The 24,819-nt window shown below is 49.3% G+C and overlaps 1 protein-coding gene across 1 annotated transcript in view; it reads left to right on the top strand.

Annotated features, from left to right (window-relative positions):
• GRIN2A (glutamate ionotropic receptor NMDA type subunit 2A) overlaps positions 1–23,505 on the top strand; it is a 359,508-nt gene extending 336,003 nt beyond the window's left edge. Inside the window, exons 11-12 of the mRNA XM_026520343.4 lie at positions 14,370–14,608; positions 21,706–23,505. Coding sequence (XP_026376128.3) covers positions 14,370–14,608; positions 21,706–23,505 — 2,039 coding nt within the window. The remainder of the gene's footprint in view (positions 1–14,369; positions 14,609–21,705) is intronic.
• The last annotated feature ends 1,314 nt before the right edge of the window (positions 23,506–24,819 follow it).

Genomic DNA, 24,819 nt, shown 5'->3' with positions numbered 1-24,819 from the left:
GGGAGAGCAGGTGACCTATTCTTTTCCCATTTTTCCATGGAGAAGGAGACTTGTCCGTGCCCCAGGCCCTGGCACCACGGGAACAGGCTCAGCCTAATTTTTGAGATTTTACAGCCCCAGCAGTTTGGGGAAAACTCAGGACCCAGAAGCCAGAGATGAGAAGGAATGAAACAAGGGCAGAATGTAATTAAGAGGAGTCAGATGTTTGGCCCCGATATGGGCTCGCAGAGCAGCCTCTCCAGGTTCACAAAGACCCATCCCGGTTGCCGGAATTGCTTGCTCCCCACAGAGCTCCTCCGAGCTGCATAATCCCCAGCATTTCAGAAAGTTATTGTTCCTTGCTAAACGTGTCTTAATCAAATTGAGACTTCAAAGGCAGGACTCACAGTTTGGGCTGAGCTAGGCTACTCTCTAAATCACAAACTTTCTAACCAAGTTTAGCAAGCCCGGATGCCATTGACGAAGCCCCCTGATTTATTAACCCAGTTGTTCATTCATTCATTCACCCTGCCTCTAGACATTCATTCAACAAAGAATAACCGAGCAGCTTCGAAGCTCCAAGTGTTGGAGTATAAAAATGATTAGAGGCTCCCACTCTATTGCCCTTAATAGTTACTTCCCTTATGAAGTACTTGTAGCACATCTGTGTCCATCAGACTCGCTTGGAGAGCCTGCTGAAATCAGAGATCCCTCATTTTCACCCCATGGGATACTGTTTACATCCTCTCTGGAGTATCCTAATTCGCAGGAAGATTTAAGAACCACTCCTTAGGATAGCGCCATTTAGCACTTCAGACGCATTATTCTCTGATTGCCAAGCACTGGACACAGAGGTCAGCGGTCAACAGGTCACTCATCTGGGGTCTTTACCCTGAGTTTTATCCACTCTCCTCTCTCAGGGCTCTTAACCAGGTTTCCATACCCAGACCAGAGACCTTTGGAGATTGTGAAAACCCGAGAAATGAATCACGTGGACCGTGTAAGCGTCAGCACAGTGACCACACGGTGGTCCACGGCAACCACAACAAAGGACACTGGAGGTGCCCCGTGTGGGCGACTCTGACAGGTGCACAAACCTCACTTCCACAGAGTAGCAGCTCGGATGCCATATCCCCAAAGGGGATGATGATCAACGACCATTCTGATGCCCCAGCAACCGAGTCAGTCTGACCCTCTGTGACCTAAACACTATGTCCGCGGCACACTATTCATTCAGAAATGAAATGTTTCCAGAGGAAGACATGAAATCCATCCTAAACATAGATTAGCAATAAAGGGTTTAACTGCTTCTTCACCAGCCTGTGACCAGATGGTACCATAAAAATTAGACTTGTTTATCTCCCTCCTAATTTTAACTAGAGACATATTTGGAATAATAATGGAACAGCACTTACTTAAGAAACAGATAAAATCCATAAATATCCTGGAGGGCCATTGACTTTCGCTCTGTGCTCGAGGGCGCTGAGGGTTTTCATGGGCGTACGTTTGCAGTGAATTTCCCAATCGGTCCCCTGAGAGTCAGAGCCGCAGTGTTTATTATCTGACGCCAGGATTAGAACAAGGTCAGCGGTGCCAGATTCGTGCCTGACAAGCAGTGAATCGCCCCAGCCAGGGAAAGCCAAATGTCAAGCGAGCTGTCAAAGTTGAAATAAGACATAATGAATGGCTTGCTGGTAAGTCAAACGCTGATGTCACAGAACCTGATGGGAATTACAGGATGGATGCACACTGGCCCCAAATCCCTTTCAGCCTATGATTTTGTAAACGCCTATTTGGAAAGGCAATATAATATCCACAGAAAATCACCCGGTCTACTACCTTAACATAATTGTTTTCGGTTGAGGTATTACCTTCTGGGCCTCTTTCTTGCAGACACATTGCTTTAAATATATTTAATAAGTAGCTAAATACACTTTTATAGTCCACTATTTTAACTTCTATTTTGAACTTTTTTTCATGCCATTACATAATCGGGTCCTCACAATTTTAATTTGTGCATAGAATGTCATAGTCATTATTAAACCATAATTCATTACATGATTTTCCTCATGTGAAAATGGTCTATATAATGATGGAAGGAACATGTTCGTGACCCCCCTTTTTTGAACTACTTGTAACACTCTTAGATGTAGAATTTGAAGGGTTAATGGCTATAAACATCACCAGGAGTCTTGATCTATAGTCACATTAATGCCCAAAAGGCTTGTTCCCATCTAAAAGTACCATTAATAATGACTCGATGTACCAATTTTCAAACAGTCGAGAAGCGTTGAGCATTAGTGTTCTTTCTGCTGTTTTAGAAGGTTGCCTTAGAACTCCTTGAAATAGTAGGGAAAATGGGGGGAAAAATGAGTTGTCTTTTCATCTTTTTTGGCCATTTAACTATTTTTACATAGATTTTACTGGACAGTTTATATATCTTAGTAATTTATTAAAACTTTATAATATTTCACACACAAAAAACGTCCTAAATAAAGCATCAGGGGGTATAGTTGAGACCGAAGGCTTCGAGCTCAAATATAACAACTGATCTCTCCTAGCTCTGTGGTCTTGGGAAAATTGTTTACCCTTTGTAAGGGCCACATTCCTCCCCTTTAAATTAGGGATTGCAATGGCACTGAGCTCACCAGTTTAATGGTACAATGTATGAGAACTGCTAAGTATAGTACCCATCGTAGGTACTAAGTATAGATCAGAACAGTAATGAGTCTCCTTAAATTGGGATTTATTCTTATTCATATATATACTTTCTAAAAAATCATTTTTTTTTAATTGCCTAAATCAGGATTCTGCTATGGCCTACATTGCCCTGTTGGCTATTTTCGTCAATAAAGTTTTATTGGAACACAGACACACCCTTTCATTTACTGTGTGTGTCTGAGGGTGCTCTTGTGCTGCAGGGGCCGGAGTTGGGACAGAGACCACAGGGCCCACAGAGCTGAGAATATTTACTAGTTAGACCTTTGCAGAAAGATTGGTGACTTTGGCTTCAATAATAAAAGTACAACATGTTCTTTTAAAATAACTCCAACAATATGGAAGATTTTAACATAACTCATCCCTCTTTATCCTTTAAGAACTTTTTCTTTGTAAAAAAAAAAAAAGTCATGTTTCTTCTCTTTCTGGGTTAGAAAGTTCTTTTTCTTCCCCCTTTCCTTATTTTCTCTCTTGACCCCCAAAATGGAAGACCCCCTGACACCTCTACTATGCCTCTATTGCTTTTTTCTTTCTGTAAATTACTACATTCATTATACTGCACAAATATTAATTTTTATACAACTGTGACTACCACTCAGAGTTGAGAACATGACCAGTACCCCAGAAAGCTCCCTTCCAGCCAATACTCTCCCCCCCCCCCACCAAAGGTGACCACCATTCTAACCTTCATGACTATGGATAGGTTTTGCCTCCTTTTGAACTTCAAATAAATGGTACAATCATACAACATCTGTTCACCTGTATCTTTTAGGACATTAATCCATATCGATGCATATAACTAAAACTATTTATTTATGACTGCATGGGATTGCATTATATGAATATACCGCAGTTTGTTTATACATTTGCTATTGAGAGACATTCATGTTATTTTTCACTTTTGTCTGCTTTGAGCATTCTTGTACTTTCTCTGGTGCGTGTAGGCACTTGTTTGGGAACATACCTATGAACGAAATTGCTGGGTCACAGAATATGCACGTACTCTGCTCTAGTAGATACTTCCAAACAGTTCTCCGAGAACCAACGACCCATGGACATTCTCATCAGCAGAGCATGTGGTTCCTGTAACTTCTGCACGCCCTGTCTCTCGTTCCGGGAGAGAGCTAAAGTGGGCTTGTGTCACTGAATGCAGGTGTGTTCCTCAATGGCTGGGGTTGGATTTTGTTGTATGATCGTAGCCCATAGTTCGGAGACCCCAACTCCTTCTCCATCTCCCTTCTTGTGTAGAATGGAGCAAGAGGGCTGTAGTGTCTGCCCCACACACTTTCCGGAGTTGGCATCTGAATCTAACCACACCCCCGTCCCCCTACACTCTCCCCCTCATCCCTGGCAATGGTCTCACCTCAGCTGTTGCCTCAGATTGGGGAGAAGGAAGAGATCACAGGAGCACCGCCACCTGTAAGGGAGGACAGGGCCATCATCAACGAGGTCTGAGAGCTCTCTCAAGTTGTAACCCACCCTCTCCATCAAAAGACAAACCGGGTCTTCCTTCTGCTTTATGACAGCACTGCCGGCAGATATAGGGTCCGTCCATTTCCCCTTTCTGTTCTTCCCTCTTCTTCATCTTCCCTCACACCCTCCCTCCTTCCTCTCCCCTTTGCTTTTCTCCTCACCCTCTGCTCCTCTTTCTCCTCCACGCCACAACCAAATCTTGAGTGCGCTTTAAGTCTCTGCACTGTTCTGGACGATGGGGCATGCAGAGAAGATGGACAATGGATGTGATCCCTTTGCTTCAGGACTCCACAGTCTCCGGGAAGCTTGTTGACCAATAAAAAAAGGAGCCAAAAAGAGGGGGTGCCATTTTACCTGATGAAAGAGCCAGCTCTCTCAACCTGGGATGTGGGATTATTGCTATCCTTTTCTTTTTCTTCCCCCTTCCATCTGCAGCCTTTTAAACCGCAAGGAACCCTTTGTGGTATTAAAAAGCCTCACGCTCTTACGCGATGAGTCATAGGATTTTGGGGACTGCCAATGGAGAAACATGCAATTGTCAGAAAGTTACTGTGAATTCATTTACGCTCATTTACCAGTACCTGTGCCTTCTGAGTCCTGGCACCTTGACCATCTGTATGTGCGTGAGGCAGCTGGAGGAAGCAGACGCCAGAGGCGCTGGACGTACGCAGGATTCATCAGTGACATTGGTCTGCACCCTTACTCTAGACAACTGGCTCTCGCCAACCCCAGCCTCTATTGGAAAACTGTGAGCACGTATGTTGCCTGGTGTCTGATAGGGTGGCCCAACCTCTGCGCTCTTCTTCCTTTCTCTTCTCCAAGAGACACAGGTTGGGGACCTGTGCACACAAAATTCCCCAACTCCAAATTGCACAGTTGATCCGGTGGCCTGCGAAACCCCAGCCAGGTGGCGACAAACAGCAGTCCCTCCTGCAGGCCTCAGGCTCTGTCCACAGAGCAGAGACCCCAGCTGGAAGGTAGTAGTAACACATTTATGCCAAAGACAGCCTGTCTCTGCATCTAACTGGATCCTTTTAAGCTTAGCCCTATTTTTATGTTGCTTTTGTGACTTCTCAGCATTATACAGAAATGGAATATTCTGACATTTAAACAAGGGAGATGCAGCTTCCAGATTTAGTCTGTGTGTCCAGAATCTTGTACTATCCCCACCACCACAACCAGCGAAGGTTTTTTTTTTTCCTCGCCAGCAAATTGTTCAGTGACCCACATAGGTCATGGATACAGAGGTCCTAGGTTCCAGGATGCGATTATTTCCAGATCCAAGGTCACCTGGCTTTGAGTCAAGAGTGTAGCCTTAATGAAGCTAATACACCGAGGTCAGTAATTGAATGGTCTGGCTGACTTTACTCGGTTCCAAGTCCACAGACTACATCCCAGATCTGACCAGCAGCTTCCTTCCAGGACAACTGGGCAGGGAGAGCACGTGGTCTGCACCCTGCAGATCCCCAGCCGTCCTCACTCTGGGGACCGCAGTCCAGAGCTCACCGTGACCGAATCTGTTCCCACCGAGAGCACCAGCCTGTCGATGAGGGTGCCCTAGATTTTCTACAAAGAAAATTGTTCCTCTGCCATTCCCAGTTCCATTCGGGCTTCTGAGAAACCTGAAGTGCTCAATCCCCGGGCAAGACATGAAACGGGCTTGAAACAGGGTCAGTTCCCCTCTTGGTGTTCACAGCACACCCCAACGGCATCAGCGGCAACATCATCCTGACGTCTTTCGGCTATAGATGGAAGCTGCTTCCCTGTGGGGAGCCACCAAACTCTAACGCTAGACTCTTTGATAGGAACTTGCTTGCCCCGAGAGTCAGCCTTGATTTCTGAGCTTCAGACAGTCTTCCCAACCCCTCTGCTCGGGGCTTCACAGAATCCTTCCTCTCTCGGGCTTCTGCTGATGCTCAGAACAGTGTATCACAAGCCAAGCACGGAGAGGAGCCTTGTGTCCTCACAGTCCACTCGGTTGTATGGACCCTCTACTGTGTCGAGCCCTGCACCTGACACTGGGGACACGAAAAGAATACAGCAGGGTGCCCACCCTGAATAAACTCACCTCCCGATGGGGAGGACTTAGAAGCAAGTGGCGATTAGAGTCTAGTGTGACAGATTTCCCTAGTGACGAGAGACCCAGGATGTTGTGGAAGAAGAAACCATGGTCTCATACCCTCATTCTTGTGCATTCACGGAAGACTTCCTGGAAGTGGAGACCTCTGAGCTGCACTCCAGAGGTAGCCATCGGCAAAGTTTCAGCATGATACCATGCAGCTGGTATACCCAGAGAAAACTGCTATGGGCTGTGGTGACATAGATGACAATCCACAGTGGGTCCTTATCAGTGACTTCCTGCAAGTGGGTTTCTCTCTAGTCAACCACGTATCCTGGGAGCAGAAGAGTTGAGTCTCCATGTCCTGCCTGCCTCTGAGACCAGGACAGGACCCCAGTGGTGCTTACTGTCACCGGGATGGAATTTACTGGAGACCGCCGCACTGTAGCCCTGTCCTTCCCATCTGCCGTCCCCACTGACCTGTAACAGCCTGCCTTACGTTATGTGTGAGAACACAGCAACTGAAGACTCCTAGGGCCAGCAAGCAGATAGCTGGTCTCATCCAACAGCCCCCCTATTCCCATGACACCCCAACTCCTCAGCACAAAAGCCAGGTCCTTTGCAACTGGCCCCTCCTTTCATCGCTTCTTCCTTCCCGCAAATTCTGAACCTCTCTCTGATGTCCAAACACACTCTAAGTTTGACCATCTCATCTGGCCAGAATGGCTTGCAGGACGCTCTCTCCCACAGGACGCTGAGCTCGTGGAGCCCAAAGACTGTGTGTGATTCGTCTCTGTATGAAAATACAGAGACACCGCTGACCGCGTGCTCAGTGCTTTAAAAATGTTCTTTTCAAGGAATGAATGAGCGAGTGAATGAAGGAGGGAGGGAGAGAGGGAGGCAAAACCGAATGAAGTCCTCAGAGGACCAAAGAGCATTAGCTTCCTTGACTGGAACTGAAACAGGACATCAAAGCCAGCCTCTCAGAACCACACGATATCTCCCCATCAGCATCCCCAAGTAGGGTCAGGTGCTCTGGCCAGAAACCAAGAAAAACTCCATGTAGATGCTTGCCCGCAGGGGTCTGTGTGGGGGCTGATTCCAGAAGATGTACGGCAGCCCATTCTCAGGCCCTGGACAGAGCCTAAAGGGTACAGGTTCAAAACGAACTTTTTACAACCGACCTCGGGGGAGAAATACTCAGGAAGTCTGAAGGCTAGTCATGTGGCATGCTATAAAATCCTTTCCTGAAGCAATCCCCTTAACTCTCAGACAGTCTTGCGGAACAGAATGAAATCTAATCTGAAAAGCTACTGCGGTCCCTCTGGAAGTGCAGAGGAGTCGTCTCAGGGCAAAGAAGGAACGGATTTCTCTTACTTTGGACATACTCTTCTTGGAGGGCGAAGCCTTCTCTCCGGACATGCCTTCCTGGAATCACAGCCTCCGTGGATTGGCAGGGCAGGGGGAGGGGTGGGCCACCCCCCCCCCCCAGCTGCTCTGGCTCCAGGCAGCAAAGAACGGTGTCTCCAGTGACACTTGCTGAGTAGTCCGTGTGTGCTGGGCACGGGGTGCACGCAACCTCATTGACCAGCACGACTCGTATGAGCTACATACCACTATGCTCCACTTGGTAGATGCTAGAGAGACGGAGCGAGTGCCTCCCTGTGCCTCATCTGTAAAATGGGTGTGATAACGGCACCAGCCACATTGGGTTGATGTCAGGGCCACGTGGGTTCATTTTTGAAAATCCTAGTACAGTGCCTGGAATGGAATGGAATTTATGTAACTTTGTTAAATAAGCGAATAGGAAACTAGATTAAGGGATGGATGAGTGAACAGATAGCTAAGTAGGGTCTCTGGACCAAGGTCAAATGGGTCGTAGGTGTGGAAGGCAGTTGAGGGCAGGCAGGCAGGCGCTCTCATCCTACCTCCCACAGCAGTCCAGACCTGCCAGGAGCACTTGCCGTGCTCCCCAAACCCTTTGGGGAAGGGCGCTCCCCTTTGTGGCCCATTCTGGTGTTTTCTACCTGAAACATTCTTATGATTTTCGGGACGGTGCCTACTTGCGTTTTCACCAATTCCTTTTTGCAAACGAGAAACGCCCGGCTCGGAGCTCATGAGTGAGCAGCGTGATACGGATCACGCAGCCTCCTGCGGCAGCGTCCAAGCAGCTCGTGGAAACACGTCTCACGTGTATGCACTGAGCTGTCTCAATTACTCTCGCGTATTGCCCTGGAGATTGTACATCTTTCTGGCTCCTGCCTTTTAATGGCAACACTGGGAAGGGAGAGGGCCGGGACACCCGCTCTGTGTGCCGGCCTCACAGCCTTCCTCAGGACGGCACAGAACCCCGGGGCCCACAGAGATACCTGTGGCAGGCGACACTTCCCCCCTGAAGACCAGAGACAGGCAGGACTTCTGAGCAGACAGAACTTGCATGGCTCGGTCCGCATGAGCTTCCTGTCCTTAGAGGCTTCAGCATTATGCAGGGACCAGATCTCCTGGGTGCAGAGAGGAAGACAGCATGGCCTGGCTGCAAACCCAGAGCGGCCCAGGCTCCCTCGGCTCCCAGGAGAGCACTTTGCTTTTGTCTTCCCGGCAAGAATGACTCTGCTCCAGGAAACAGATTTAATTGTCCCAGTTACCAGCTCCAGTTCACAAGACCACACTGACAAAGATCACGGCCTCTTTGTACGGGAAGAAATGGATGGCGGAACGAGCATCTTAGAGCTGCTCCTTCGAAAACCGACCTTTGCCGCTTCACCCCAGTCGAGGACATGCGCACCGCTCAGCCTGTTACCCCCAAGCCCAGGGCACATTCCCTTTTGATCTGTATTTCCTTCTATTTATATGGCAGAAAAACTCACTCAGATCGGAACATGTTTGCAGTGCTGCCTAATTTAAGCCCGAGGATGCAAGGAAAGAAATAGAAACAGAAAATACGGATTCAGTGCCTGCTGTGTGCTGCAAGCCACGAGAAATATCAGAATCATAAAACATGGTCTCTGATCGCCCCCAAGGAGATTACAATATACTTGAGTAAATTAAAAACGAAATAAAGTATTTGAACTACAGTTCAGTGCGCCCATAGGCCACGAGGCAGGAAACGAATAACTGCACAATGATTGGAACGGAGGCTGTCATTGGGATCGAGGAATGTGCACGTGCCCTCCTTGCGCGACGCAGGTCTGGTTTACCGAATCGACTCACTCAAAGAGAGGTGCTTGGTCCGCAGGCAGAGGAAAGGTCTTTATATTTACATCCTGAAAGGACTCTCACGGTGTTTCTTCTACCCAGACTGACCCTCTTCTAGTCATACAAACCCCGGCTGTCTTTGTGACGACACCAACAGGAACAGAACGTGTCGCAGAGACCCACTTTCGTGTCCTCACAAACTCTAAAGGGGGAACGAGGTCAACAGCGTGCTGGGGTTTTGAAGGGAAGGCTCAGTGTTTTTGAGAAGAGGAAGCAGGGACATAGAGGCACATGGCAGGCAGAAGCGTTTGGAGGAGCAGCTGGGGCTGTTGGCTGGACGATGAGGTGCTCCCACAGAGACCCCAGGACGAGTATGACCGTGTGATAGCCCCGTGGGCTGTTGGGAGGAAAGGAATTGAGACCAGGATGTCCCTTCCCATACCTGTCCCTGCACCACTGATTAACCACACCCTTCCCTATGGGCGATGAATTTACGAAACGATAGGTTTCCTGTTTTTTCCTCCCATAAATGTGAATGGTTGTTTAGCCACGATAACAAAAGTTAGACACGTCTACGTGGTTGTGGTACGATGGGAGACTAAACTGACAAGAGCCCCTTTCGTGCTCCAAACGTTACGGTGCAGGATCAGAAGCGTGTGCGTTCGCACATACGCATGGATGCGTACGCGCCCACGTGCTCGCACAAGCACCGTGAAGATCCAAAGAACAGGGAAGCCTTAGGTGCTGGAAATGGAGGGGAATGGAATATTCTCGCGGCGCCCCTCTGTGGAAGTGCAGGGACGTAGGGACTAGGGGTGGAGACCGAGGCTTTAACATCCACACGGGCACCCTGAACTGTGCAGAGAGTAGAAAATGATACCACTGCGTGCATCTGAGATCTCCAGCGTATCAGTGGAAAGACTGGAAAAAAACTGTCCATCAATGAGAAGAAAGTACAAGAAGTCTTGCCAACTGCTTGAAGCTCTGCATGAGAAATTAAAACCTATAGGAGGGGCACCTGGGTGGCTCAGTCGTTAAGCGTCTGCCTTCGGCTCAGGGCATGATCCCGGCGTTCTGGGATCGAGCCCCACATCAGGCTCCTCTGCTGGGAGCCTGCTTCTGCCTCTCCCACTCCCCCTGCTTGTGTTCCCTCTCTCGCTGGCTGTCTCTATCTCTGTCAAATAAATAAATAAAATCTTAAAAAAAAAAAAAAGATATTTAAAACCTATAGGAGCGCAGAGGTCCAAGTGTATACTACCTACATAGTGTGGCAGTGACAGCCACATTTTTCTCATACAAAAACTGGTACTGTGGAAGCCCCTGGAACCATTGCAGAAGAAAACTCAGAACCCTGCTGCAGGAACATTCCTACAGTCCAGTGTGCTTGGGGGCCCCGTGGGGTTTACAGGGAGAACAACCCTGCTAAAGATGAGCTCATCCTCGAAAGTTACAAACATCACAAGGAAGAAATCCACCATGCCAGCCAGCGCACACAGCAAGCACGTGGATGCGCACCCCAAGAACCGAGGTGGTGGGGAGGACGGAGGGCAGAGAGTAATCTGAAAGATGGTGGGTTTGAAATTATTAAATGTCAAGAAGTTTTTTAAGACTCCTAACAGAAGAATAAAATGTTATGGTAAAAAGAACAGGCAGAACTTTAAGATGGCCAGATGAATATCACAATGAAAATAGATTAAATGAAAGCAGAAGTCTAAATATTATTAATAAAAGAATAAATGAGCTGGAAAATAGATCTTTGGGAAGCATCTAAGTGTAGGACAGAGGCATAAAGGAGTGGAAAATATTAAAACAAAGTTAATAACCTGGAGGATAGAATGAGAAGGTTTAGAATATTTTAAACACAGTTTTCAGACAAAAAGAAATGACAGAACGATCATGTGTTCTTAGGGGCTTGCAGAGTAAAACAGTGGGATACCACTATGTACCTTATTAGAATAGCTAAAATCCAAAACACTGACGATGCTCATAAATTCTGGGGAGGCTGTGGAGCAACAGGAACTCTCATTCATTGCTGGTGGGGACACAAAATGACACGGCTCCTTCGGAAGAGGGTTTGGCAGTTTCCCACAAAGCTAAACATATTCTTACTACACAGTCCCACAGTCATGCTCCTAGATGTTTACCCAAAGGAGCTGAAAACTGATGTCCACACAGAAACCCGCACACGGATGTTGAGAGCAGCATGATTCATAGTTGCCAAAACCTGGAAGCAGCCAGGATGTCTTTCAGTAGGTGACTGATAAACAGACTGTACATCTGTGCAATGGAAATTATTCACAAATAAAAAGAAAGCTGTCAAACCGCGGAAAGAAGTGGAGGAACTTAAATGCATATGGTTCTCAGCACAAGTGTTAACACTGTGGCCACAGGTAACGGGGACCTTAAAGGAAGGATCCGGAGGATCCCTGGAGTTCCCACCATGTATATTTCTAAATCCAACACTGAATGGGTGCCAGATGACTGTGGAGCCCCTCAGTTCTAGTTCTTCAAAAATAGAGTGCCTCTGCCTTCCTTTATCAGCTTTTTCTGCGACCAGTTCACACAGCAAAATGCTACAGCTCGAATTATTCCACTTACCCACCTGCTCCATTAGAAGCTGCCTATGGTTAAGTATACTCACTTTTTGATGTTGTTTTGAAGTTGATGTTTTGTATCATTTTAAATTTTGTTTCATCTTTCTACAAATCAGATGATTGCTTATGTAAAAAAAAAAAAGAAAGAAACACATCTTGTTACTATGAAAGAAGCCAGTCTGAAAAGGCTACTATGTGCACTGTGGTTCCAGCTATGCGATGTTCTGGAAAGGGCAAAACTATAGAGACCATCGAAAGATCAGTGGTTGCCAGGGGTTGGGATGGGGCATGAAGAGAGTTGAATGGGGGAGCACACAGGGGACTTTCAAGGCAGGAAGACTATTCTGTATGATACTGTAATAATGATGGACATGTGGCGTTAAGCCTTGGGCAAAATCCACGGAACGTGCAACACAAAGCATGAACCCCAATGTAAACTCTGGGCTTTAGTTACTGTATCAAGATCGGTTGATGAATTGTTAAAAAAAAAAAAAAATTACCACCCCAATGCCAGATGTTAGTAGGAGACACTGAGGGAATGGGGAGGAGTGCATGGGAACTCTGCACTTCCTGCTCAATGTTTCTGTAACCCTAAAACTACTCTAAGAAAATAAAGTCTTCTGGTGTTTTTTTAAAAGGGATAGGGAGAGTTGATACTCAAAGTAAGAATGGGTGAGATTTTTTCCAGAATTAAAGTCCTGAGTCACACATCAAAGAATAACACCGAGTCCAGAGCCGAACAAATAAAGCAAATCCATACCTACCTTCCACACCAAAGACAAAATGAAAGTCTCAAAAGCCATCAGAGAAAAAATACAGACTGCACAGGGAATAGTGACAATTAGATTATTAGCCAGCTTCTCAGCAACTGTAATCTAGATCAGAAGAAAACGCAGTAACATCTCCAAAAGGCCCGGGGAGAGTAAGGATCAACTTAGATTTCTCAGTTCAGCCACATCATTCAAGCATAAGAACAAACCCAAGAGCATGACATGCTAATTTCATGAAACTTAAAAAAGACAGAAGTATGAAAGCGGTAATTATGCTAACCTCTTCAAAAGAGAATCAAAGAAACATTTGGGGTGTTTCCTTTACTTTTCTCTGCATGTTTCACATTGTATCTTAGATACACACACACACACCATAGCCCTACTTTTCATTTAACATTACATGCATCCTATTTGATTTTCACTGTCCTTGAAGGATAATTTTTAAAGTCTGAATCATAGTGTAAGTGCCATAGTTTAGTGAATTACTAGACAGTTAGATCAGAGCATTTCCTCCTAAATGGCAACTGGATGAAATGCACGTAATAGACAAAATAATACTAAGCATGCCTACTTTTTCTTTCCCACCGAAAACTCCACCTGCTTCTTTAACTGCCTACTGAAGTGGGGAGGTGTTCAGTTTGCGAGGGGCCATTCAGAGCTGATTGGGATGTCTCTTTTCAATGCATTCTGCCCTCAGGGCACTGATCGTGGGTGGCATCTTGGAACAATCCCAGATGTTCCAAAGGAAGATGCAAGAAGAAATTAATATATTTGAGGACTGCCATGTGCCGGGCACTGTGCTGGGCATCTGCTTCCGAACAATCCCAGGAACACCACTATTTATGAACACTTACTATGAGCCGGGCACTGCATTTTAGGACGTTTGCAGACGTGAGCTCATCTGGTCTCTAGACGTGTGCTCTATTGTTCTATGTATATTACAGACAGGAGAGCTGTGGCTCTCCAGTCACCCAGCTAGTCAGTGATGAAGTCGTAAGTGGAATGCGAGTCCTTCCGCAGTGGCGTGCTGCCCGTTCATGCCCCGTCCTGTTCCAGGCATGGGTGGGTGTCGGGGACACGGGCAGAGAAAAGGAGGATGGGCAGAACATAATGATAATAGGGGCGCCTGGGTGGCACAGCGGTTAAGCGTCTGCCTTCGGCTCAGGGCGTGATCCCGGCGTTATGGGATCGAGCCCCACATCAGGCTCCTCCGCTATGAACCTGCTTCTTCCTCTCCCACTCCCCCTGCTTGTGTTCCCTCTCTCGCTGGCTGTCTCTATCTCTGTCAAATAAATAAATAAAATCTTTAAAAAAAAAAACATAATGATAATTTAAAGAAAAGAAGAACAGGGACCGTACCTGACTACAGGTTGTCTGATTTCATCCCCCCGAACCACAGTATGAGTGGGGTAGGTCCCGTGACCCTTTCAGCTTCACCACACAAGCGAGCATGCGCAGACCTGGAGCGCTCGGTAACGCGCGCGAAGGTCCCCCGCCCCGGCTCTAAGTCCGCCGTGTCGGCCCCAGCCCCAGAGCGCATGCCCCGCTCCTCACTGCCCGTGGCTCTTGTCTTCTGTGCAGGCGAGATGGAGGAGCTGGAGACGCTGTGGCTCACGGGGATCTGCCACAACGAGAAGAACGAGGTGATGAGCAGTCAGCTGGACATCGACAACATGGCCGGCGTGTTCTACATGCTGGCGGCCGCCATGGCCCTCAGCCTCATCACCTTCATCTGGGAGCACCTCTTCTACTGGAAGCTACGCTTCTGCTTCACTGGCGTGTGCTCCGACCGCCCAGGGCTGCTCTTCTCCATCAGCAGGGTCAGTACCTCCGCCGGCTACTTCCTTCTGCAGCGGGCAGGGGCAGGAGACCACAGGGCGTCCAGAGAATCGGGGGTTCTTGACTCCTGGGTGGGGGGCGGTGTGCACATCCTCCCCTTGCTCACCAGCCCTTCTTGGGCTTGTCGGAAAGGAATCCAGGTCTGTGCCTTCATAACGCAGCCATTGTAATCCCAGATGAGTGCGCACGCCGGCAAGGGAAGGAGAATGGGGGTAAAGCGGGCTGGGCGTGGAAACAATAGCACATGAGAAGAAACCCAGCAAGTGCCCCTGGGTGTCAGGGTGAGGGAGCACCAGAGCAGGACTACCCCACCCGAAGGCTCAGTCCTCCTCAAGTCCTGCAGAGTATTATCTCATGGAAATGCAAGCGCAATACTGTCAGGTCTTCTAGATTTTAAAAGAAAAGTAGTCACCTGATTTTATGTGAAACCTTTCAGTTTTTAAATATTAGTAACTAATTCCAATTAAAAAAAGTACCATGTAAGCCAAACCCAGCAGTCTGTGGCGTCCACCATTAACAGCCAGACTAAACACTCTACAACGCCACTAAAATCCCTGGGCAGGACGTTACAGTTCACCCATGCATCCCAACGGATCATGTGTGCCGAAACAAAATCTACATACGGTGTCATGCTATGTGTGTGCACATGTAACCAAACACGAGGAGCGCGTGCAGTGCAACAAAGATGCGAAGAACCATGAGAAAATGCACACACGTCAAATAGAAAACCAAGTACACATTCAACCCAGCATAAACTACAGCAGGGAACAGACATGCTGTAGCGAGCTCACGCACTGCACGAGGAAACCCCTGTCCTGGTGCACAATACAGCATGTGTATGTCACCATAAAACAGTGCATACAATTCATTGGTAATAACAATGATCAAGGAAAACACTTATACGTGTGGAGCACCGATATGGAGCACCCCGTAAGGACTGCATACTCTTCATCTCATTTAAGCTACAAGCCATCTCTGTGAGGTGGGTAACCGTGATTAGCCCCAGATTACAGACAAGGGAACTCAAAGTTATGAGGTTAGAGAATTACCCAAGGCTGCACAGTGTTCGGTGGAGCCGGGACTTGAATCTAGCTGGTGTGGTTCCAGCCAGAGCACATGCTCTTACATAAGCAACAAACATCCAATACAAGCAACACAAGAGATGTGATACGAATCATGCTACGTAGCACATATGTGCACATAACTGACATAATGTGTGTGTATATTCAATACAATCTCATCACTTAGTTGCATCGTATGTACATATTCACTCAGAATATAACATTATCTATCTCCCAGTCATCTTTCCATCCATTCTTCCATTCCAACCACCCATCCATCCCACCCATTCATCTCTTCCACCTGTCCATCCGTTCATCCATTCCACCCACCCATCTATCCACTTCTTTCATCCATCCGTCCATTCTACCCATCCGTTTCATTCATCTGTCCATTCATCCATTCACCTATTTCATCCATCCATCCCAACCACCCATCCATCTATCCACCTATTTCATCCATCTGTCCATTCATCCATTCCACCCATCCATCCATTCCAACCACCCATCCATCCATTCATCTATCACCTATTTCATCCCTCCATCCATGCATTCCACCCATCCATCCATTCCACCTACCCATCTATCCATCCATGCATTCCACCCATCCATCCACCTGTTTCATCCATCTGTCCATTCATCCATCCCACCCGTCCATCCATTCCACTACCCATCCATCCCACCCATCCATCTGTCCACCTATTTCATCCATCTGTCCACTCATCCATTCCACCCATCTATCCATTCCATCCATCCATTTCATCCATCCATTCTACCCATCCATCCATTCATCCATTTATCCCATCCATCCAGCCATTCATCCATTCCACCCATCCATCCATTCCAATCACCCATCCATCTATTTCATCCATCCATCTACCCATTTCTCCTATTTACTTGTCTTGGAATGTGTTCACTCTAAAAGAATTTAATGAAAAACATTTGGTTAAAAACACCTGGTTTTATATGCTAATGGTTATTGGGAAAACGAAATAATTATTTTTAAAGGAATTTGTATATTCTTAGCATTTGGTAATTTTAAGAACTTTGGAGATTCAGAAGGCACACATTAGCTTAGTGAGGAGGATTTATTTTTTCTGTTCAGTGGCACTTTTAACTTGCATTCTGTGCAAATACATATTTCCTAATTAGTTTGCTGGCATCTAAACACACAGATTGCTTAAAAATAACAACGTGCCTGCATATAGCTAGGTATTACGCCAACTTTAAGCTAATTCCCTCCACCAATTACTAAAGGCTTTCCATATCCAAGTGACTCTGGATTATCACGAGCAAACGCACACTGTTGCTTTTCCTTGTAAACCCTGCTTGTACCTGGAAGAGCATTTCCTCTGTCTGAGATACCGTTAAGGAAGCTGAGTGGAGAGGATTGTCATTATGAGAAATGAACTAAATCCCCCACTTCCCTTCCAGGCATCTTGAGGGACAGGATTGGAGGGGGATGGGGTACACAGGAGCAGGCATACTGGAATCCTGAACTTCAGTCTCCCCTCCCTCAGGGAGAGAGGACCCCATGTCTCATAGGAGCACTACAAGGACTTTCATGCCCCTTTGGGGACTCCCAGCCACCATCACTCCTGTGTCCTCAAAGGCTGCAGGGAGCCCTACTTCAGCACTGACCCTCCTTCTCCCCCAGATAATGTCTTTTAAAATAAGTGCAGCCTGATATGCGTGAATAGAAGGATTTCATATTTAATATACTTTCCTGCCCCTCTCATTTGTTAGGGGAACTTAGAATGGGCTCAGCCCCCGATGCTATGCATAGCAGGGCTTCTGGATTGCTTAAAAAAAAATGTTCTCCCTTTCTCATCAAGGGCTAACACACATCTCTAAAGCTTGTCTTATAGGCACAGCCACACATATGCCACCTTACACGCACGTTCCTTACACAGAGCAGAGAACATAGACAAAACTGTCTTCATCGTGCAGACATAATCATTTTTTTTTTTAAACAAACCTTCACGGGAAATTTCCAAGCCAAGAACCCACCTTCCTACAAAGGCAAGACCACAACCCCACAGTGAATTAGGGTCGTGTGTGAATAAGGGCTGGGCCACATAGGTTTCCTCCATTCTCTCTTAAAACCCCTGTGAGTTTGCTATGATCACACCCATCCTGTGCATATGGAGAAACTGAGGCCTCAACGGTTGGAATGGGACCCTTTTGTCTTCACCTTAAATGTCCTACATAAGTTAAGGGACAAAACTACAGGGTTCTCCCTACTTCACAGACCATGCCAGAAAAAGGCAAGAAAGAGGAAGCCAGTCCCGTGTACAGGGCTGGGTCTCATGCTTCAGCCCATTTCCGAGTGTAGGTTCCTTTCCAGGGGCTGTAGCTCCAGGCTGCTCTGAAATGTGCTTGCCGCTGGGGGAGGTTCCTTTCTGCCCATCAGCCCGGTCTCTCCATTCAGCAGCTCTTGCAGCAGTTTGAACACCCAGCCCGTGCACTGAGCTGGTGCCGTGCAGCAAACCCACGCAGCCCTGCTTGTGGGCTAGACGTCCCTTGGGAACTCCTAGATCGTGCAACAAAATAGAGACCGGACATATGGGCGCCCCCGGCCCTGCCAACGGGGAGGGCCAGAGCTCAAAGAGGTCATTAGAACCCACTTTCTACTCCAGCCATGGCCTTTGTGTTTTTCAACTTAAAAAAATGTGCCATCTATAATGAATCACGGAACTTTACATCAAAAACTAGGGATGTACTGTATGGTGACTAACATAACATAATAAAAAGTTATTATAAAATAATAAAACCTAGATTTTAAATTTTAAAAAAATAATAAAAATAAAGTAAAAAATAAAAATGTGCCCTCTAGTCTGTGGGAGGCTCTTAATTTTTCTCTCCAAAATGCTCTCCCTCTCACATAGAAGAGAATATTCACGGTCAGCAGCAAAAAGAACTACGTTGGGTTTCGGTCATGAGGAATGGGAGACGTTGCCAAGACAGAGACCCGGGGGATGGACCCTCTGCGGCCTGCCCAGTGGGCTCATATGATGGGAGCCTGGGGACAGGGAAGGGAGTTTCTGGCTCACCCACCGTGGGCACCAGGAGAGCAGAAGTCAGATACTGCCTCGGTCCGTTAGGGCCACTATAAATAGCACAGACTGGGAGGCTTACAAATGGCAGACATTTATTTCTCACAGTTCTGGAGGCTGTGAGTCCAAAATCAGGGTGCCAGCTCGGCCGGGTGAGCGTCCGCCTCTGGGCCACAGACTTCTCCTTGGGTCCTCACAAGGTGGAAGGGGCGAGAGGGCTCTGTGGGGTTTCTCTTTTAAGGGCACTAATCCCACTCACGAGTGCTCCCCCCTCATGACCTGATCTCCTCCCAAAGGCCCCACCTCCTCCCACCATCAACTTTTAGGGTTAGGATCTCAACATGAGAGTCTGGGGGAGAATACGAAGGTTCAGGCCTTAGCACACACTTGGGGGTGCGGTCCGGACTCCAGGGAGCCATGGAGGGCAGTAGGGCCCACGCCCCTTCGAGAATGTTCTGAGCGTCAGAGCCCCTGTGTGCAGCAGCCCACTGTCCTCAGTATCTCCGAGTAACAGGACGAGGACTGGGCAGGAGCTCTGCGGGCCGCTCCCTGACCGGCACCGGCCCTCGCGGTGAAGGGCTCTGAGGACACTGGCGCTGGGCGCTCGTGCTCATGGAGGCGCGTCGGGGGACGACCACCGGCGCCGCTCCTCCGGCTCACGTTTACGGAGCCTCGCCTGCACCTGGGGCTATGTCGGTGTTGTCCTGTCCTGCCCTCTGCCCGCCGTGCGAGTGGGCGGCTCTCACCTTGCAGGTGTGGGGACTGACGCTCAAACAGCTTAGCGGCTTATCCAAGGTCAAGAGCTAAGGACAGACGGAGCAGGGACTCACTTCCGGTGGGTTCCAGGCTCCGGCTCTCTCTGCGTTTTCTCTGCTAGGCACCCCCCTCCTCGGCAGCCCATCGAGAAGAGGGGTTACCTCTGGGAGAACGCTGCCCCCCAGGCCTGGGGGACGGCTGGGTCCATTGCGTGGACTCCTCCCCGAGGCTTCGCCAGGCACATCGGTGCCTGGGAGCTGCAGCCTGTGAGTCCCAGGGGAAGCCAGGGATGAGAGGAAGCGGTCAGCGGCCATCCCCCCCATTCCTGAGACGGTACTCAGCTTCCTGACCACTTCTGTGGGCCTCCTCCAAATGGACGGCCAGCTCGTGTCGGCCAGTGGGAGCATGGCAGGGAAGGGGCGGAGGGAAGCTCCCAAAACCCCTAGCGGGGTGACCGGAACTCATTAGAATGCAATTACGGATTTAGAAAATAAAAACGTAAACTGCTCTTTTTATAACACTAACCAAAGGAAGAAAAAGCACAGATCTCGGCCAGCCCAAACGTACAGGGGTCACACTGGTTCTCGCCCGCGCTGGCCGAGCCTCCCTAGGTCGGGGTGCAGGATTACTCTGTTACCGAGCTCGGCGGGGCAGGCACGGGTGCACGTACACCGCCCAGAGCTGTGCAAGCAAGGCAGAGGGGACCCTCCTTCCGGGCAGCGGGTGAGCAGGGCCACACACGGCACAGAGGGATGGAAGACCAGGCTGCAGGAAGGCGGGAAAGGGCACGATGCCCGGGCCTTGGCTTTGGGGAGCCCCAGCCATGCAGCCCAGGGTTGAGAGGGTCAGAGAGCGAGATGCTCAGACTCACTACTGTGGCTTCCCTGTGTACTGTTCCTGGAAGGCAGAGTGGAGACTCTCCAGAAAGCTACAAGAGAAATGCAGCCGTGCAAACAGCTTGAGGCTGTGGCGGTTCCATGAGCTTCCCCACAGGTTAGGCGTCCCCATGGCGGCAAGGGGGACGGGCACGGTCATCAGAGTCCGCAGGTACCCACGCACCCTTTACACTGGTTCATGCCCCGGTCGGCAGCAGCCGCCACGTTTGCCTTACAGACCCCCTCCTGGGCTGGCTCCCTGTCAGTCTTGGGAGGGCCTTGTGGTGACCGTCCCCTTTAGGTAGGGCTGCCAAAATCTGGGGCCAGCAGCAGGGAAAGGGGGGCATGAATCACAGTGTCCCCCGAAGCTGCCCTGCCTACTGTTACACCATGAAGAGCCCTTCGCTTGAGTTAGTTCGAAGTAAACTGCTATTTTTAAGAAAGGAACAAGGCGGCGTGGAAAACAGGAGACCCAGAGTCAGGGCTGCTTATGTCTGAGCCACCCAGAAGTCCCCACGTCAGTCCGTCCTTGGGTGGATTTCAGTGCTGCATTACTGCATCCTTGGGGTTCTCCACTGTTCCTAATGGCCAACACCCAACTCCGGCCGTCCAACAAACCCGCACACGCACACACGAGGAATATCTTCAGTGGCATCTGAAAGTTCCAAGTGGGGGCTCCAGGGGTTCAAGGCGTGTCCTGCCTCTCCATCCCCTATGCTCCGCTCTTTTCTGTGACGGTTTCACTCTCAGGCTAACATCCCCACTGGCAAGACCAGTCCCCTGCAACTGCTCCTTCTAGCCCAGCTTGTCTGTCTTTCCTTCCCCAAAATGTCTGAGTGATCACCCATGGATTTTTGTGCCCAGCCTTAGAGTAACCAGAAAGGGTTTTCTCACTGACCTGCCTGGGTCTCATGCCTTGACTGATGGCTTCGGCGTGTGGGTAGGGGCCGGTTCCCCTAAAGAATTAATGACTGGTGGTCCTTTTATGCCAGTTTAATAGCTGACTCAGGTATCAAATCACTATCCTTCCGGGCCCATCTGGAGGCCCTTATGACCTCTCTAGATGCACAAGCATTAGCTCATAGCTTTCCTCAGACTCCACATATGAGCGTTCACAAAAGTGTTGGATAATCTTGAGCCAGAAAGACAAGAGAAGCTGGGCACTTCCTGGTCTCATAGATTTGAGAAACATTCCCAGGATTCAGATTGGACTTCAAGATCCCTCTGAGGCTCCTCCAAGAAGGACCCATCTCACCTTTGCAGGTAAAGGCCAGGCATGCGGTGGTTTCGTGTTGCTGCCGCTGCTGACCGTGTCTCGTGTTCCTTCCCACAGGGCATTTACAGCTGCATTCACGGAGTGCACATCGAGGAGAAGAAGAAGTCTCCAGACTTCAACCTGACCGGCTCCCAGAGCAACATGTTAAAACTCCTCCGGTCGGCCAAAAACATCTCCGACGTGTCCAACGTGAACTCCTCAAGAATGGATTCCCCCAAAAGGGCTGCTGACTTCATCCAAAGAGGTTCCCTCATCATGGACATGGCTTCCGATAAGGGAAATTTGATATATTCAGACAACAGGTCCTTTCAGGGGAAAGACAACATTTTTGGGGACAACATGAATGAGCTGCAGACGTTCGTGGCCAACAGGCACAAGGACAACCTCAACAACTACGTGTTCCAGGGACAGCACCCTCTGACTCTCAATGAGTCCAACCCCAATACGGTGGAGGTGGCCGTGAGCACGGAGTCCAAAGCCAACTCCAGGCCCCGGCAGCTTTGGAAGAAATCCATGGAATCGCTGCGCCAAGATTCACTGAGCCAGAACCCAGTCTCCCAGAGGGACGAGGGAGCGGTGGAGAATAGGACCCACTCCCTAAAGAGTCCTCGGTACCTTCCAGAAGAGGTGGCCCACTCGGACATTTCGGAAACTTCGAGTCGGGCCGCGTGCCACAGGGAGCCCGACAACAATAAGAACCACAAGACCAAGGACAACTTCAAAAGGTCCGTGGCGTCCAAATACCCCAAGGACTGCAGCGAGGTCGAGCGCTCCTACCTGAAAACCAAAGCGAGCTCCCCCAGGGACAAGATCTACACCATCGATGGCGAGAAGGAGCCCAGCTTCCACCTGGACCCGCCCCCGTTTGTCGAAAACGTGGCCCTCCCCGAGAACGTGGACTTCCCAGACACCTACCAGGACCACAACGACAGCTTCCGCAAGGGGGACACCGCGCTGCCCGCCGCCAGGAACCCGCTGCCCAATGAGGACGCGCTGCCCAACAACGACAAGCATAAATTCTACTCCAAGCACTTCACCCTGAAGGACAAGAGCTCCCCTCGCAGTGAGGGCAGCGACCGGTACCGGCACAACTCCACGCACTGCCGCAGCTGCCTGTCCAACCTGCCCACCTACTCGGGCCACTTCACCGTGCGGTCCCCCTTCAAGTGCGACGCCTGCCTGCGCATGGGGAACCTGTACGACATCGACGAAGACCAGATGCTCCAGGAGACGGGCAGCCCGGCCGCACGGGAGGAGGCGTACCCGCAGGACTGGGCGCAGAACAGCACCCTGCAGTTGCAGAAGCACAAGCTCCGCATCAGCCGGCAGCACTCCTACGACAACATCGTCGACAAGCCCAGGGAGACAGACCTTGGCAGGCCCTCCAGGAGCATAAGCCTCAAGGACCGGGAGCGGCTTCTGGAGGGAAATCTGTACGGGAGTCTCTTTAGCGTCCCCTCAAGCAAACTCTCGGGGAACAAGAGCGCCCTCTTCCCCCAGGGTCTGGAGGACAGCAAGCGGAGCAAGTCCCTCTTGCCGGACCACACCTCCGACAACCCTTTCCTCCGTTGCTATGGGGACGACCGACGCTTAGTCATCGGGAGATGCCCCTCAGACCCTTACAAACACTCGTTGCCCTCGCAGGCCACGAACGACAGCTACCTTCGGTCGTCCTTGAGGTCCACGGCGTCGTACTGCTCCAGGGACAGCAGAGGCCACAACGACGCATACATGTCAGAGCATGTCATGCCTTATGCTGCAAATAAGAACAGTATGTACTCTACCCCCAGGGTTTTGAATTCCTGCAGCAATAGACGTGTGTACAAGAAAATGCCTAGTATTGAATCTGATGTTTAAAACCTTCCATTAATGTTTTATCTATAGGGAAACATACGTAACGGCCGACGCTCTGGAGGGTAAATGTCGGATGTCCGATGGTGCCCTGCAAAGAGGAAGAGGATTTAGGAAGGTATTTTTTTTGTTGGTTCTTTTGCACATGGCTCCATGCCATAGTCTTCCACGCAAGGAATCTTGTGAGATGCGTGCCGAGCATGGCAGATACCAGATAGGTGAGTCCTTAACCAAAAACACACACACACACACACACATACAAGGGCAAGTCTCCTGGACACGCCCACTAGGTACGTTGGCAATAAGAACGCGTTGGATGCCGGTGGTGATGCTATGATTTCCTGTATTCCAAATTCCATTAAGACCAGTCCACCACGTGCTCTCCTCATCCGAAATGCCTAGCGGTCTCTCTCATTCAGAATAAGCAATACGGTATGCATGTACCCGACTCAGACAAAGCAGTTACGAATGCGTCTGCACTGTAGCGAGATTGACGTGCAAGAGATTAGGAAGTTTGGCCTTGTACCCGTTTTCAGCTTTAATGTTATGCCTCCCATCGCTGCCCAGCCCTAACCCCAGAACTCCAGGCTCCCCCAAAGAATAGCAAATCCGTGTGTTCACAGTCACTATGCTACCTTTGTTAGCGCCCATTTCCGAGACACAGCTGGAGTAAGCGGCCGGAAGGGCCCTCAGGCAGAGAGCTACGAGGATGTCTCTGGATGTCAGCTTGTGCGTCTCCCAGAACACTCTCTCACCCTCGGCTCCGACGGTCTTGTTCAGAGCTACACAAACTAACACATGTGTGTCTCCGATATCTAATTTGTGGATCTCCTGTCTCTGACACAGCGGCTGTTGTAGTTTACCCCGAAGACTCCCGCGTACGTAAGTTTGCGTTTCCCCCCCTTCTGGTGACGACTCAGGGTTGTATAGTATCTGTTACCCCTTCTTCCCTCCCAGACTGACCATAACTCGTTCCGTCCCCGAACGGCCATGGTGGCGTCTAATTACGCGTGTGTTGCTGTTCCCAGAGCTGTTCACGTGGTGGCATACGCCAACAGCCATACGTGTCCCGTGATCTGTAAGAAGTTCGCTGCCGTCCGTCCGCTGAAGGCTAGCTCTAGCTTTTGCATTCATCTTCCTTCACAACGTGAAATGCAGCTGGACACTCGTTTCCACCCCAGCCTCCTCAGATCAAAACCTTCAAAGCATGAGACACACTCATGCATCCACCCTGAGCATCCTCCAAATTGGGGATCCACTTCCGTGGCCAAAGTGATTTCTCTCTTCTGAAAGGTTCACTCTTTTCGAGTTAAACTGCTT

The sequence above is a fragment of the Ursus arctos genome, unplaced genomic scaffold (genome assembly GCF_023065955.2).
Source record: "Ursus arctos isolate Adak ecotype North America unplaced genomic scaffold, UrsArc2.0 scaffold_2, whole genome shotgun sequence".
NCBI classification, from domain to species: Eukaryota; Metazoa; Chordata; class Mammalia; order Carnivora; family Ursidae; genus Ursus; species Ursus arctos.
Note: the sequence above shows the minus strand (reverse complement) of the source record. Positions and strands in the feature narration are given on the sequence as shown.